Source organism: Acartia tonsa, chromosome 12, assembly GCF_053477335.1.
Source record: "Acartia tonsa isolate MP-2025a chromosome 12, ASM5347733v1, whole genome shotgun sequence".
NCBI lineage: Eukaryota > Metazoa > Arthropoda > Copepoda > Calanoida > Acartiidae > Acartia > Acartia tonsa.
The window spans coordinates 42,314,824-42,332,914 of NC_137271.1; the positions used below are offsets into that span (position 1 = coordinate 42,314,824).

The 18,091-nt window shown below is 31.8% G+C and overlaps 1 protein-coding gene across 1 annotated transcript; it reads left to right on the plus strand.

Moving 5' to 3' along the window:
* Positions 1-1,326: 1,326 nt before the first annotated feature.
* Positions 1,327-16,468, plus strand: LOC145333994 (carbonic anhydrase 1-like). Its single transcript, XM_080179268.1, has 14 exons — positions 1,327-1,366; positions 5,958-6,011; positions 6,288-6,395; positions 7,761-7,902; positions 8,313-8,493; positions 8,658-8,711; positions 9,001-9,041; positions 10,124-10,258; positions 11,527-11,613; positions 12,358-12,452; positions 15,084-15,161; positions 15,360-15,416; positions 15,947-15,993; positions 16,294-16,468. The coding sequence occupies exons 1-14, from the start codon at positions 1,327-1,329 to the stop codon at positions 16,369-16,371; spliced, it is 1,197 nt and encodes a 398-aa protein (XP_080035394.1). The 3' UTR covers positions 16,372-16,468.
* The last annotated feature ends 1,623 nt before the right edge of the window (positions 16,469-18,091 follow it).

The following is an 18,091-nucleotide window of genomic DNA, read 5'->3' on the forward strand; positions in this document are numbered from 1 at the left end:
GAGGGGGAAAAGTGGACTTCATCCCATTTTAAATTTGAGTCTCAAAAGAGTATTAAAAATATTTTTTGGGACGGAGGGGGATGAAGACACCCTCCCCAAAAATAGTTTAAAACCTTCCCAGGACCCATAAGAAGCTTCACTGTAAAGGAGAACAATATCGGTTCAGCGGTTAGCGAGATCCTTCGGGACAGACCAAAACGCTTACTACTTTATAAATTAGGATAACAATTCTAAAATGCCTAAGTTAACCATAAAAGCCATCAGTTCCGGACGGAACAACCCTAATTATAGAAAAGCTTCGTTTTGAAAAAGATAAACATTTTTTGTCATTGCAAATTTGCATTGATTAAAGGTCTGATCCAAGGGCATTTTTGGGTAGGGACGGAAGAGGGAAATAAAATATAAGAAAATAAAATGAAATTTTAGTAGCAACACTACTCTATAACTGTGTTATGTATGTCAGCCCTTCTATCTGTCTGTCTGTTCTTCTGTCTGTATGTCAATACTTTTTAATCCCTATAACTGTAATTTTCTACACTTTCCGATTTTGATACCTTATAAGACATTTTATGTTAATTATAATCATTTATGTATTAGATAAAAAATTTTAAAAACTTTTCTTCCTTCTTCATATCCTATTATATAAAGTAGTAATCTTTTTTTTGTCTGTAGCGAAGGATCTCGCCACTGAATCGATATGGTTCTCCTATACATTGAAGCTTCTTATAGGTCCAGAAAAGGTTTATATCTGTTTTGGGGAGGGACTCTCTACCTTCACAAGAGAAATCGCCCCTAGACAAAATTATCCACCCCCCTCCCCCTTTCAACCCGCAAATAAAATCTTCAACCTCCAATTCCATGAAGTGGGTTTAGTCGCTAGTATTAGATAATTGAAGTTAATTTACACATTTGGATAATTGGATGAAGAAATCAAATTTTCTTCAAGTAAGTAAAAAATAAGGTAAAAGAGTGGGATAAAAAAGCTTTTACGAGGATTCTCCAAGGTTAAAATAAACAATTTATTGGAAGTTCGAGAATATAGTATACACATAAAATAGCTTAAAACCATTTAAGGACCCTTCAAAATATTCTGTACTCGAAGATTACTAAAGTTATTTCTGATGATCTTGGTTAAAAATTTTAAGCTCATATACTTTTCCCATATCTTTGTGGTCTATTGGCTGGGGTTTCGTGTATTCATGAAAATTTATCAAATCTAAATCACAGCACTCTATAAGACTAGAAATCTAATGTTATGTTATTATTGCAAATTCTTAAAAATATGATTGTCTCGAAGATTTTTCTTAGTCAGTATATAAACTTAGAATGAGATACAAGTTGCTACAAGTATTTTTTGTTGAACTTTGTGAGTCAATTTTTTTCAGAACAAGGATGACAACATCCATAAACGCGAAGCCCTAAAATCAGAAGAAAAGACAAACGAACAAGAACTCTTTTAGAGTTTCAGAACTTAATAAACTAAACATTTATTTCCATGTTTAAACAGAATTTTCAATAAATTTGTGCTACCTATGAACATACTTGTCCTTGTTATATAATAACGTTATAGATGATTACATAATACATATATACTTTCATTACCTTTTTTGGTCGTTTTTTTGCTCTTTTTTTAATGAAATTAATGGCTAGCCGATAGTTATAACCATCAATATTAACCGGCTGCTATTAAAGGTAGATGTCTGTAATTTCTTGTGTATAATGATATATCTTCTATAATCATGAGCTTTGCTTCTTATGGATGTTTTCAACCTTGTTTTTTTTGTCGTTGATAGGTGTTCTTGGGGATAAGACAATGGACGATATATTCTTTTGATAAAGTAACAGGATGTGTGTCTGTCTGTTTGTTTGGATCTCGCTAACCGCTGAACCGATCTGGTTCTCCTTTACAGGGTAGCTTCTCACAGGTCCCGGAAAGGTTTATAACTATTTTGGGGGAGGGTACCACCACCCTCCCAAGAGAAAACACAAAAATCTATTTTTTTTACGTATAGAGACTCCTACGTAACATAGCTAGGTATCGTAGAAACTTGAAAGCAACATAGATAGGTATCGTATTATTTTTTAAAACAAAAACCCTAAAGTGCCACTAGAGGCTTCTAGGGGGCGTAGCCGCTAGTAATATATATAGATGTAAACGAGATGATTAACTAGAATACCCTTTCTGTAGTTTCATCCAACTGAAATAGAAGCTGTAATGTAAGTACCCAAAGTTTTGAATTTACAACTTGGAAAAGCCTGATTTTAAAACTTTGGATACTTGAATAATATATAGTTCAATTTCCCCTCCCTAGGTTTCTAGGAATATATAACTTTAACTACTTGTAATTGGGGGATGATTTATTTATCTTCAGACGACCCACCCCTTATTCCCTTGTTATACATCTGTGCTTTCATATGAGGGAAGGATATGTTGTGTTTGTGTGTGTGTGTGTTTGTGTGTGGGTGGGTGTTTGTGGTGCTTCGTGGTTTTTAAGCATTTAAGGGGATGGGTAATAACAATAAATAGAACGATCGGTGAAGTTGTATTCAAGATCTTAGTAGAAAAAAACACATTCAACAGTTTTCCATTTTTGTGAACCTTCAAACATGTTCTGGGGTGGTTTTAGGCTATTTTTCGGACACATGCCTCTCCTTCAAATACAGAGACCCTAGATGCTAGGGGCTTAGCTGCACATGAATAAAATAACTGTCCCTAATCCGTGGTTATAATGTAACAGCTTTGAGCGTAAAAGATGAGCTCTTCTCGTACCTTAACCAATCATTAAACACATAAATAGAAGTATGGATAGATAGAATAGATAGTTCCTCTCTATTCGTCGTCGCCACGAATAACCTTCAGTTCTGGTGACCTTATGTGCTTAGGAGCGAGCACAAACATACACGGTAACGTGCACAAACGCACATACTAAACGCATATACATATATGTATTGTGTATGTTTTAAGTTATTTATTTACTATAGGGGCCTCTAGGGGCGTAGCCGCTAGTATAGGATAAAGTTAAAGCCTTTCGGTTTTAGGATTTGATTATAGTGTTGCCTCCTAAATTACTTTACCTTGTTGTCCTAAGAATCATTATTCCCAAAAATCAGATGAATAGGATAATCATACCAAAAGAATTTGCATGTTTTAATGAACGTACGGACTTTCTGGTAACGATTACAGAGTTGCCACGCTTTCTAAATTGTACCTAACTGTTATAGGAATCATCATGCACAGTTTGAAATCGATAGGACAATACTATTGAAAAGAGCTAACCGGTAAGGACGGACGGTATGACCCAAATTATAGAAAAGATTCGCTATTAATAACTACTGTAAAGTCAGGCGCGTAAAGTTATTTTATTTTCTGGTAAAGTGGTTTCGTTTTTTCTTTCAAATTAGGATTAAAATAAGTTTTCTCGTATTCATTCGAATCCGGTGGATATGGAACCGGTTCTCATCCATACGAAAAAACTATGTCTAGCATCGTATTATATCCAGCTTTCTACGAATATAAAAATGTACAATCATAAGATTAAAACCAGTTTTTTTAGCCCGTGCCTAAGGCACCTAGGGGGCTAAAAAACTGGTTTTAATTTTATAATTGTACATTCTATATCCGCGGAAAGCCGTTTATAATACGATGCAAAACAAATAGATGAAGATAAACATTATTTTAAAAATTACTAAAACCACCTAAAACAGAAACCAAATAATTTCCTCAGTTGCTGATAGTTTACTGTTGTCAGACAGTCGGACATTTAAATATTTTTTGTATTATTGATGGCCAGTTTTGGACATCTTTAACCTAAAAAGGACAGATTTTAGAAGTTGACGGAATTTATGAAAAAAATGTGACCATTTTGTTTTTTAACATTAAAGCTACATTAAAAAGCAAGAGTGTATGAATGAAAGTTTCACTGGAAAGGGAGGGGGGTGGATTGCGGCGCTATGCATAAATCTTTTTAATCATCCTTGAATTCTTTTGGTCTATTAAGTCTTTATTAAGCACTAGGGGCTACGCCCCTAAAAGTCTCTAGGGGCACTGGTAGGAGGGGAAAAAGTCGACCTCATCCAATTTTATATTTTAGTTTTAAAACAGTAAAAAAAATGTTTTTGGGGGGAGGGGGGTGAAGACACCCTCTCCAAAAATAGTTTTAAAATTTCCCAGGACCTATAAGAAGCTTCACTGTAAAGGAGAACAATATCGATTCAGCGGTTATCGAAATCCTTCGAGACAGACAAAAAACGCTTACTACTTTATATAATAGTACCAGCGGCAACGCCCCTAGAAGCCTCTAGGGGCACTTAAGGTAGGAGAGGGAAAATTTGACCACATCCCATTTTAAATTTGAGTTTCAAAAGAGTAAAAAAATATTTTGGGGGGGAGGGAGGTGAAGACACCGTCCCAAAAAATAGTTTAAAACCTTCCCAGGACCTATAAGAAGCTTCACTGTAAAGAAGAACAATATTGGTTTAGCAGTTAGCAAGATCCTTCGGGACAGACAAAAAACGCTTACTACTTTATATAATAGGATAGATGTTTTATTCCAGACAATTAAGTCCAAAATGTCCAGTGAGGATGTAAAAATTTTTTTTGTTGGGCGGGGGCGGATAAAAAGAGGCAATTTAAAAATTCTCCCACTCACCCACCTATCCTTTCCTCCTATAATTTTCTGGAAATTTTGATTGCTAAATTTCGCAAAATTTTTAATTTTTGTCCTCCATTATTTGTACCTATACCCATTCCCCATCGAGGCATTCACAATTAGGATTTTAGTTTCGCTACTTGTATGTTCTGCAATGTATGTTTGTGTACAAATGAATGACAGACTGTATACACAATACCCCGTTTTCATAAAATAAATTGACATCGGTTAGCAGCTTAGACATAAGTTAAGAGTGCTGTTAAGTGTTTCATAGACCAAACTGAAGTAAATTTAACTGATCATGATAACCGATGTGTGACGTCATAACATAAGTTAAAGGTAAACCAATGTTCACATTAGTTAAGACTTAACCGAAGGTGATAAAAACAGCTTAACCAAAGCCAGCTGTCGAAATTCGTACGGGGCATTTGTACTTCAGAAGAAAAAAATAAAAACAAATAATAAATGGGGTGGCATTAATTTTGTAAATTAGCAAACAGCTACGATGATTTTGTAGATTTAAAAATAAAATTTTTTTAAGGAAGAAATTTTTTTTTCTCACATTACAAACCATACCATAACAAAGCTATCCAATAAATATAATTAATTCTAAACATTAAAAATTACTTATTACAAGACTGCGGTCGCGCCCAGCCCCCTGCCCCCACCCAAAAAAATAAATTTTGAAAAATTCAGCATTTGCCTATTTTGAAGATCTTAATTGACAAGGGATTTAAAAAAAAAATTTATCATACTAATATTATATGTATTTAACCTAAATTAAAAATTTCTTCTTTGTACTTTTTCTTCATTTTCTATACTCTTTGCATCTTTTCATTACTTATACCATTAATTAAATAAACACCAAGACGTATTAGGTCTTTTTTATAAGACGACATTTGTCACAAATAGGCCTTTTATGCTAATTTAAATGAATTTTAGTATGGCAACCCTGCCTTTCATCGGTTAACTGCGACAGCTTAAAACCTATGTTAAAAATGACGCATTTTCCACATCAGTTTATTTATGAAACCATTATAAAACTTTTGCGTACTTTATGATTGGTAACTGAACTGAGTACAGTAACCTAACCACACTTATTTTAGATCAGTTAGCTGCTTGTTTAAGAAAACGGGCTAATGTCTAAATTAACAAGATTAAAAACAGCCATAGATGCATAAAAATGTATATTATATGATTTAACATAGAATGAATACCATATATTACATTTAGGTTATTTCATGAAATAAGAAGAATGTTATCTTTTTTAACACTAATAAACTTGATTGTGTGTTAAAAACTATTTAGTTTGTCTACCTTTGTGCTATGGAGTCAACATTGTATCTAATCAAAATCAACAAGGTGATCTTAATAGTTTTTAAAACTTTTTTTTTATGAAATGCTTTTTGAATCATTAAAATGATTTTATGTGATAAAAGAAGGTTTGTGCTATGCAAAATATACCATAAAGGTCAATTCTACCTATAACATATAACCTTTGTATCATAGTATTTCACAGTGCGTATGAAGGTGCTTTGACTTTTGTGTCAGAACCTAAATTAGGACATAGTGCATTTCATTACCCTAGGTTAGTTAACTATGATATATTTCTAACTAAATAATTATACTTAATTTAAGGCCCTTCCTTCAGACAAGATTCGACATGTAATTCTGCCAATGAATTTCCAATAAATTTGGTATCCAGTTCTACTGTTACGACTCAACTTAGTAACTTTACCTTATCAAGTATGAATTTAGTATTATTTGGTTTTTAACAAGGATGACAACATCCATAAGTAGCGAAGCACACAAATTCGTGAATGGGACTGACCGACATTGTTGTTGTCTTCAAACGACGGGAAATTTAATATTGATATCTTTAACTGAAAAAATGTTAAAAATCGGACCATAAACACCATAGATATGGGGGAAAATGTAAAAAATATAAAAATAGCCAAAAACCTGCAAAAAGGCAGTCTGACCGTCATTGTTGTTTTCTCCAAACGACGGAAAATTTAATTTTAATATCTCTAACTGAATGTAAAATTTTGAAAATCGGACCATAAACACTAAAGATATGGGGAAAAATGTGGAAACTTAAAAAATAGCCTAAAACCTGCTCAAAAGCCGTCCGACCGTTATTGATTTTTTATTATTAATTGTGCTCCTTAATAACAAAAATGTTGTCAAAAAAATTCAGCATTCTATCTTTTATAGGAGCTGAGTAAATCCCATTTCCCCCATAGCGTTATGGACGGGCTGACTGACGGACCGACAAAGTGAATTATAGAGTAGCTTCGCTACTAAAAATATCAACTCAAAACAAATAACAACTTTTGAGCTCAAATGTTACAATTTAAATAAGATTTCCATGGATATTAAAACAGGGGAAAATTTGTCGTCAATTTAGGTTGTTAACATGAAACTCATTTATTAGTCAGTTCGTTCATCCAGTAGGAGGGGACAGGATGGGGTAAAGGGTTTAGATGGGGGGGGGGGGGGGGTATCGTTATTTTAGACCTCAGAGAGTTACACTATAGTAGTGAACATTGAAATTCGGTGTAACATCCAATTTATAATGCATCCATTTGTGGTATTCGGCAACCGTGAGCCATGCCTATGGCAACCCTGACCGGGGTTCGGGGAAGGGCCAAAGGCCCTCCCCCGAGTCCTGGGGAAGGGGTCTGCCGACCCCCTCCCTATGCCTAAAATTAATGATTGATTCTGACAGCCTTATTATGGTTAAGCTGTATTGTTAATTCCCCCCACCCTTTCCAGGGATGGGGGATCATTATTGCCCAAACTGACTATTGTATATGTATTATATTGCTTTTATTTATGATTATTTATTCCTATCTGTGTAGCTATTGTTTGTTGTATATAACTTTAGTAATCCTTAGACCTTCAATAAAGGAACAACTGAATAGATTCTGTTTATTATTTAGTGATTGCCAGAGAAGCGTAGCTTCTCTATAGTATAGGTGTCCACGTCTGTTCACACTGCCGTAGTCATTTGAACTCTGGTGTCTGCCATTTATCCTAGGCGGATACCACACATTCATTTCAAACATAACAATTTATCTGAATTTTTTTGATAAAGTTAAAATTTAGGATATGCCTTGCCTGTCAATGGAAAATTAGAATTAGGGTTGGGAACTACTGGCTTAGTTTATTCATTTGATTCAAGATTCCAATCTTCTTCCTTTGAATCCACAGCACCAACAATTACTGGTGGCATATTCGGAACAAATATGTAAGATTTTTAATTTTTTTAATTTTTAAAGATTATGTGTCTCTATTCTTCTGATCATACTGAACTGGATCTTTAAATCGTTTAGTGGTGCGCTGAATCGGGGGCGATCCAGTTCACCCCGGTTTGGCGCGGCAATGGCACTCATTGAGTGCCATTGCCGCGCCAGTACCGCGCCACTGGGCGCGCTGATTCGCCCATTTCATTTTGATTTAAAGATTAAAATCTAATAATATCTAGGTGCGCTGAACTGGATTGCCCCGATTCAGCGCACCACTTAACGATTTAAAGATCCAGCTCTGTGGTCTATTTTATATTCTTTCTAATAAAACTAGCTTTAAATTTGGAAAAGGGTGGACATCAGTAATAGAAGGGTATTACATGTCCTCACAATAATTTTTAATTTGTTGTAGATATGAGTTTGTTGGATTTGATTTGCATTGGGGAACAGTAAGTACCCAAGGTTCTGAGCATACTATAGATGGTAAACAATATGCTGCTGAACTCCATGTTGCTATGTTTAATAAGAAATACGAGATCCAGCAAATATGTTCTGCAGAAGACTGTTTGGCTATCTTTGCTTTCTTGTTTCAAGTAAGAATAATTAAAAATAAATAGATATGATGTCCTCATAGTTTTAAAAAAAAAAATTATTAAGAGGTTAAATTAAAAGTTTGTATGGCTTACAGAGGTTTTGGGGGTGTCTTATGTTTGACATCCTTGCCCTGTTATTCTTTATTTCAAGTTTTTTTATTTAGGTTAGTTCTCTAGATAATCCAAATCTTGAGCACTTTTTGGATCACGTAAAAAAAGTAAGTATTAAATTTTTAATGAACAAATTTTAGCAAACTTGTTTTTTTAATTTTTTAATGTAAAAGGATAGTTATGATTCTATAATATATATCTATTGTTGTTTTGGTCTTAGAGTATACCCATGGAAAATTAAAAGTCTCACTATTTTTAAAAATGTGTGACATTTGCCTTTATGTCAAACTTAATAAGAAAAAGCTTTTTCCATCCAAATTCAATACATATTTATTGAATTTCTCAAGCAAATTTAAATTTCTCATTAAAATGTTTTTTTTCTCTATTTATTTAAAGTTAGCAACCTCAGAATATATTATCTATTCTACTCCTGGAAGGTAAGAAACATTTATAACTCTCCATTTTGTATGTAGATTACCCAAGTTCATTTTACAAGTAAAAAACTTTTAAAATAAAGAGTAGATAGGCATTTTTTGGCAGCCAAAGTTACTTAAATACATGGCATTTTGACAACATTACATTATAAGACTTAATTGTATTATTTTGTGCCTTATTGTCCTAGGTATCTACAGTTAAAAATACAGTAAATATAATAATTATGTAATATAAAAGAATTTTTTAAAATGCAGTTAAAAAAGTCATTATGTTTAAGATTGAAGGACGTTTTTATGATTTTTGTGTTGGTACGCACACTTACTTGCATCTATCTATTACAGTCCAATCATTGAAGTTTGAAATTATAAATTTCTAAATTAACGATAATACCTGTAATTTAACGAAGAACGAACAAACCCAAAATACAGTGTGTTTTTTTATGAGAACTTTTTTGAAAGCAATTTTACCCCACTTATAGTTATCAGAATTTAATGATTAATGGCTTATTTTCTTCGTTTTTTAAGGGAAATTATGAAACAAAAAAAAATTACAGTTTTTGTTGAAAAAGTACAGTAAAGTTGAAAATTAAAAACTTAGGTGTCAACATATAAAAATGGTTTTAGCGCATTTTTCTTAAAAAAATGGATTTTCTGTAGTCGACTTTGGGGGGCCAGTACTCCCTCCCTGGTTGAGATATGACCTTCAAACTTTGATATGTTCTAGTACATGTCCCTAATAGTATCTGTATACATTTTTAGCTCTATATCTCAACTTTGAAGTGTTTAGCAGCCATTCTTGCAAAAGGTTGATTATTTGAGCATAAGAAAAATGCGCTAAAACCATTTTTAGATGTTGACACCTAAGTTTTTAATTTTCAACTTTACTGTACTTTTTCAACAAAAACTGTAATTTTTGTTGTTGTTTCATAATTTCCCTTAAAAAACGAAGAAAATAAGCCATTAATCATTAAATTCTGATAACTATAAGTGGGGTAAAATTGCTTTCAAAAAAGTTCTCATAAAAAAACACACTGTATATAGAAAATAATTGCGTTTAACAATAATAAGTTTATATTTATTTTTAGAATATATTTGGATACTTTAATTCCAATGGAAAAATTGTATGGAAATTATTATCATTACTCTGGAGATTGTTTATCCAAAATGATAGTTTTTGAGAGCCCTTTAACAATCTCTGAAAATCAACTTGATATTTTAAGGTGGGTTGTGTAAAAAATATAACTAAATAAATGGTTGAGCAATAAAAGATTAGTAAAAAAACAAGACCGATTGGTCATAACCCGCAAATAAATTACATTCTACTTTTCTTTTTTTCTTTACATTTTATTGCATCTTTCCGTGTTGTGACCGTTTTCGATCTTGTTTTCTTAAACTCTTTAGTAATTTATTTGTAATAAATATCATAGAGCAAACTTTATTTTCTATTGTTGTGAAGCTACTTTATAATAAAACAAGGATGACAACATCCATAAGTAGCGAAGCACAAAAAATCGTGGATGGAAATACGTAAAAGTAGATTTAAAGTGTATTTATCCCAAAAAAGTTTGAAAATTGGACCAAAAACACCAAATATATGGAGAAATATTTAAAACATATAAAAATAGCCAAAAACCTGATAAAAGGCAGTCTGACCGCCATGGTTGTTTTCTTTTAACGACGGGAAATTTAATTTTGATATCTATAACTGAAAAAATTTTGAAAATCGGACCATAAACACTGAAGATATGGAGAATAATGTGATAAATACAAAAATAGCCTAAAACCTGCAAAAAGGCAGTCTGGCCGTCATGGATGTTTTCCTTAAACGACGGGAAATTTAATTCTCATATCTATAACTGAAAAAATTTTGAAAATTGGACCATAAACACTGAAGATATGGTGGAAATGTGAAAAATAAAAAAATAGCCTAAAACCTGCAAAATGGCAGTGTGGCCGTCATGGTTGTTTTCTGTAAACGACAGGAAATTTAATTTTGATATCAATAACTGAAAAAATTTTGAAAATCGGACCATAAACACTGAAGATATGGAGAAAAATGTGAAACATACAAAAATAGCCTAAAACCTGCTAAAAAGGGGTCCGACCGCCCTTGATGTTTTATAGTTAATTGTGCTCCTTAATAATGGGAATGCTGTCAAAAAATTTCAGCTGTCTATCTTTAATTGGAGTCGAGAAAATCACGTTTCCCCTATTCTGTCTTACACGGACAGACGGACGGACAGACGGACGGACAGACGGACGGACAGACGGACGGACGGACATTTCGAATTATAGAGTAGCTTCGCTACTAAAAATGATAGATCAGATTTAGAGCATTTATTACTGTATGACTAACATTTCAGGGAAAAATTCTATTAATTGCTTAATTTGACTCTCAATTTGTGCCGAGATTTTTCCTACCTAATTAGCAATTTATATGTTTCTATCTCACCATTAAATGTATGTACAATATTAATTAATAATTTAGGTCTCTGGCTTCTTTCAGTCTTGGAGAAGTTATAAGTGAAAATTTTAAATCTACTCAACCATTAAATGGTAGAGTTGTCAGTTACAAGTAAGTTTTAAGATCTTTATTTTATACATAACCATATCAGTTGATGGGTTAGCCATAGTTTCTTAAGGTTTGGACCTAAGTAGTCATGGAGTAGGCTAAGACACTTTTGTATAGCCACTAGGGCTATCAAGCTCCACGTTCAAGCACATTATGACTTGACCCTCTATCTCATGAGAGCTACTGATTATTACCTCACCCTCGCCGAGTATGGCAGGTGTCCCAAATTTAGTCACCGTAATGAATGATGCTCTCCACAGAGGAGCTTGGGATAAGGGTAGTACTGATATTATGTGATTATTAAGTATCCAAACTTAATCAATAACCCCCTTCTTACACAACCAGGGGAAGTTGCGTGATTATTATTGCGAATGAGAAATTCGAGTCAACACATGGAGAATTGAACTCGAACTCTCACCACTGTAGCTTAGTGTGCTACCACTGAGCCACGACGCCCATATACCATATACCAAATCAGTCATCGTATAAACAAATAATATTTTGAATAGAGTAAAAAATCACTTATTATAAACAATACAAACTAATGTTTCATATTAAAAAAGTTTATGTTTGGAGGGAGTGGACATTGGATTGTTTATTTCACTAGTCCCCAAAGTTATATTAACGTTTTCTTATTTGTTGACTTAACAACTTTAAGGATTTTTATTGAATTGGTTGTTAGGTTCATTCAGTTGAGTGTCCAAATGTTTCAACTACTATAAAACAAAGTTATTTATTATATTCAAGTAAAGCTGAGTCCACAACAACAGAAGCCCCGACTGTTGCTGAGGTTGTGGTTGAGACTGTTGGTAATGCTGTAGAAGTAGCTTCTTTCAGCACAGGTAGTTTTGGAGCTCCTTATGTATATAGTATACCAGTATTTGTTAAAAAGACATCCTATAGTATATCTTTTATCATCTATACCTATGTTTTCCCTTTGTTGATAATCGTAAACAAAATATACTATATGTGATTCACGTTGCTTATATCTGTAAACCAAGGTGGGTGGGATTAAATGGTGTTTACCTCCGTACCCCATTAAAACAAATTTTGGGGTGCCGTATGCATCTTTAAAATTTTTAGAAGTACATTAGATTACCCCTTTAAAAAAGTTATAGACCACTCATTTTACCATCCAACCTAAATAAAATGCTTTGACGTCCTTGAATTCTATATATTACTAACTGTGAACAAATATAAGGAGCAAAATTGGAATTAACACCTGCATGGAGTAAACACAAGCTTACGAATTTATGTTAATTTAAACTGATCAAAATATACAGTATGACCCTCAAAAAAGTATTTTTTAGCATCTGCAGCCCTTATTTCTCAATGAATTATTAAAAAATGCATATGTCCTTGTTCTCTACCCAGCATCTACTAAAGTGGTTTTGTTTCTTTAGAAATGTTGCATTGACATGTCGTTAATTTTCAATACGTCTTTTTTGTGACGTATTTACAGAAAATGACTTATTAATATGGCCTTAATTGTTTTTTATTTGCCATTATTTTTCTTAAAAAAGAAATTACAAATTAATGCCTGATTAAATATAAAAATTAAGGTTGTTTCAATACGTCATATTCTATTTTTTCCACATATTAATATTTGTTATAAAATTACATATTAATGTGACAGTAAATAAAATAAATAAGGTGGAATCAATACATCCTTTATTTGTAATAAGTCATCTTTATTAATTAAATAATTTAAATGACATATTGATAAATAAGGACGCATTAAAATGATCTTATATAAATTTAAAAAGGAAATGGATCAAATAGTTATTGATTTTGACACCAGATGGCAGTTCAAATCACTAATTGTTTAGCTTTGTTTTCTCAATGTTTTGACCTTATTTTTAGTTTGACAATTATTATTTTGTAATGAAATGAAGGATATTAGTACTACAGACACCACTATGAATTTATATTTTAGTTCCTTTATGCATGTATTTTATGAAAACTAATTTTTTTGGTGAGACCTTCTACAAAGAATAGAACCATATATATAGGTCATGAAATCATTCAGTAAGCAATGAAATAATAGAAACATATTATGTGTTTGATTCAAAATTGTTAGATTAATTTTAACCCTGAATTATTTCTACTATTTTGTTTGTAAGTAAATAATACATTACCAAATTTGGTAGCCATATTGTTTTTTTTTTGACGTTTTATAAAAATTCGACGTCTTAATACAGCCTTAAATGATTTAAATTGAATTAAATTTAATCATTTTATTTACCACAAATAATAAAAAATTATAATACAATTTTGAAAGTTTGGCGGCCATCTTGTGTTTTTGGACGTTTTAAAGGAAAAATTGACGTGTCAATGTGTCTTTATTTAAGATAAAATGTCATTAAATTCAAAATATTGTTATTATTTATATTTTTTTTGTGACGTTTTTTTAAAGATAACGACATGTTTTTGGTACACAATACGTCTTTTAAAAAATTTTTAAAAATATGAAACGTCATTTGTATAGTAATAAAAAAGTTACGTCATTAAGGACGTATTAATGCGACATGTTCCTTAAAATAATGCGATAAAAGTATATGCTAGGTATAGATTTCCACATAAGTATATATAAAAATATTTTTTTTACCTCCATTAACACCGGAGATTTTTAGAGCTAAAGTTTTGAAAAAGTGACTTTTATATCTACTTATGTGGAAATCTATAGAGAACAAGGACATGTACATTTTTAAATAATTCATTGAGAAATAAGGGCTGCATACTGTATACTGTATACCTAAATATATGTAGTATTTAAATTTTAACTCTCTAGGATATTTCTAAATGTTCAAAACACCCTTTTTTATGAGATCTCTTAATAAATATAATAAAACAAGGATGACAACATCCATAAAAGCGAAGCCCTGAAACGGTAGGACAAACGGACATTAACACTTATATAGTGTCAGAACTAAATAATCAGAATATAAATGTATAAGCGTCGAAGCAAAATTGTAAGTAAATTTGTTGAAAAACTGCTTTATACAGGATAATTTTAAGGACATACTTACATATAGGACTTGATTATATAGTTGCTTAGTTATAAATTTATACTTTGTTGTCCCAGGAATCAATATACCAAAAATTAGATCAATCGGATGATTTGATCACATAAAAATTTGTTGTTAAAAAAGTTAAAAAAAATCAACATGTTTAAAATGAACGAACGGAAATTATGGTAATGATTATAGAGTTGCTACGCTTTCTAAATCGTACCTAACTACCAAAGGAATCACCATGCAAAATTTTAAATTGATAGGACAATTCTAACATGCTTAAAATAATGAAAAATGCTATCCGTTACGGATGGACGTACGAACGGACGGACGAACTAACGGACCGACCCTAATTATAGAAAAGCTTCGCTTTAAAAAAAACTTTTATTAGTATTTAAGTATAAATTTATCTTGAAAACCGATTTACCAATAAATTATGAATTGTATATTATTGTTTAGGTCTTATTCTGATTACAAATACTGTTTTACCAGCAATAACCAACTTTTTTTCATTAGTAGCAAATAATTTTGGTGGAGGTAGGTTTTTTTATTAAAAAAATATTTTTAGTATTTGTTTTTTAATCCAGAAATTATTTTTTTGTCATGAAACAGGAATTTTAGTTTTTAAAAACTAATTTTAGGAATTTGTATTTTTTAAAGATTAAATAGTTCTCCTGTAGTATTATAAAAAAACATGGCTATATCTTAAAGAATTGAAATTAAGTTTTATTTTAGGTTTTTTAACATTTGGTAATTCAATCGCTGGCAACTCATTAACACCCGGATTTTCAGGTAATTTTCTTAGAGTTTTAAATCATTTTTTTCTATTCTTTCTTTCATTAATAATTTAGTATACAAGGAACATTTCGGGCAGCTGCATAAATTTTTACCGCAATAATCACTTGACAAAATTAATGAGCTATTTTAGTTCAAGATATAAAATTGGCCGGGTATAGTCCCTTTCTTGGCAACGCACCTTAAGGGGCGATTTTTATTTTTTTTCTTCACAGTAGCTTTTCTCCTATTTCTAGCCCCTGCGGGGGGCTCTAACCCTGCGGGACCAATCGCCTTACTCTGTGGGGCAATCACCTAACCCAATATAACCTAACCTAACCTAAAATAACCTATTAAAAGCCATTTTAAAAATACAACGAATCGCACCTTGGGCCCTTAAGTGGCGTTGCCACGAAAGGGACTATACCCAATTAGCCTATTTATTAAAAGGAAAGTATCAAATTTTTTTGAGCCACTAAATAAGTGATTTTACACTTTTTGCCTCAATGTCCGCTACCTCTCTCATTAAAATCATTTTTTAAATTAAGGATTCAGTTCTTTTCTAACAGATGGTTGTCCCCCTTCAGAGTGCAGGGTAAATTTTCAATTATTGATTTGGTTTTAATTTCATCCAATAACAATAAATGTGCATAGATGCATAATCCAGACAACTATCTGGCCAAAGTGGTGAAGACTTTTTTCGTCTACTACTTAATTTCTTTCGTTTTTCGGGACGCTATTAGCTGATTTCAAAGATTTAATACAAAATTTGAACAGGTTTCCCATCTTTTGGGCAGAATTAATTATAGCTCCTTCCTCCCCTATTCTTTGCTATAGTGCTAATTTACAAAATTGTTATTAAAATATACAGTTTCCCTATACTATTTATTTTCAGGTCTTTGCTGATGGTAGAACAAAGTGTTGTAGAAGGGTTAGGAGAGGAAGAATACTTACGTGTCCAAGAAATTGTTAATCTATATTTATTTATCTAAAAAACATATAAATTCAGTGTATATACTATATGAAATGAGGTCAATAAAATATGATTTTTATGTTTGAACCGTAAAAAAGTTTACCTTAATGCTGTCTTTGATCTACTGCCCAGCTGGCTGAAACAGATTCAGCTGCGCAGCTGCGAAATATCAATATGATTTATTCTATTTGTCGCAATCTACTTAATTTTTAATCTTTTGTTTCAAAATATAAAATTTTATTTATAAATCTTTAATAATCCAGCCGGAAACTTTGACGCTTGCGTTGTTTGGCCAAGGCGAAATTGGAATTTACAAACCAAGCCACTTAAAGGACGCCTGCAAGAAATAACACGCTTTAACTGCTGAAAGACTGCCACAAGAAGACCCAATACCCCAAATTTAAAGCCTTCAGCTTCAATAACAAAAAGTTCTAGGCATTTCAAAATAACATTTTATGTACAATGGAATTTTTGAAAGATTTCCAATGCTCATAAAAGAAAAAACAATATTAAATTACGTCGCCTAGACACAAAATTATAACCTTATCTTTGTCAGAAACTTAGATTGCCTGTAACTGATTACATTTTTACAATAAAAACACCACATTTCATAGTCAAAATCTATGAAAAAAATTCGATTTAGATTGCATTTTAAAACGAAAATCATAGCGGAAACAAAGGGGTAAACTAATACAAGCTTAGCTGTGATTGGTTGTTAAGCTGATTCAGCCTTCTGATTGGCTACAGTACATTCGGTACAACGCAAGTAAAACTTAATTTTTTTTAATGATTTTGACTATAAAAATGGGTATTTTTATTGTAAAAATATAATTAGTTACTGGAAACCTAAATTTATGACAAAAATAAGCTTATAATTTTGTTTCTAGGCCACGTAGTTTAATTTCAAAGTTTTCAACATGAGCATTGCAATTCTTTCAAAATTTTTATGTACATAAAATGTCATTTTAAAATGCCTAGAACTTTTTTGTTATAGAAGCTGAAGGCTTCAAATTTGGGGTATTTGGTCTACTTGTGGCAGTCTTTCAGCAGTTAAAGCGTGGTATTTCTTGCAGGCTTCCTTTAAGGATCATTTTTATTGTAAAGTTGTCTGGAAAAAAATGAAAGATCTTCAATCAAGATACTGTAGATATCTTTTATGCTTGAATTAAACAGACAATAATATTTTCATGCTAGATATTTAACATACAAATTATGAACTACAAGGCTTATGATCCCTAAAACTATCTGTGTGTTTGTCAATCACCACATTCTTTTCCTTGTACGCAGGCCTAGCTACTCTAACAATCAATTCTACAAAAAAAAATCACGAAACCTTTGGAAGTAAGGTGGGAGTATATCTTGTTTTCTTGTTTTATTTAAAGAAAATAAATTGGATTAATAAATCATGTAAAAATGTATCAAAATAAGCATATAAAAATATAAATATAATTTTATAAGTGCCTGAAGAAACCTACTTAATTTCTTTTATACCACACAATTTCATACAAAAGGAACCCATATGTACCTGATGGTTGCTAATATTTATTCATTTATTGGTCAGTTCGTTTATCCAGTAGGTGGGGGAGGAAATAAAATAAAAAAGGGTTTCGTTATCGTTATTTTAGCCATTTGTATCACTTACTTAGAGTACATGCAAATCTAGTGCAACATCCAAGTAATAACATAACGATATCTTGATGTAATAGATATGTTTGATTAA

Bases quoted from the DNA above. Each gene is read 5' to 3' on its own strand.
- LOC145333994 (XM_080179268.1), top strand. From the start codon at position 1,327: ATGAGATACAAGTTGCTACAAGTATTTTTTGTTGAACTTT. The intron at 8,712-9,000 runs GTAAGTATTAAA...ATTTATTTAAAG, and splicing joins TTTTGGATCACGTAAAAAAA to TTAGCAACCTCAGAATATAT. The intron at 9,042-10,123 runs GTAAGAAACATT...ATTTATTTTTAG, and splicing joins ATCTATTCTACTCCTGGAAG to AATATATTTGGATACTTTAA.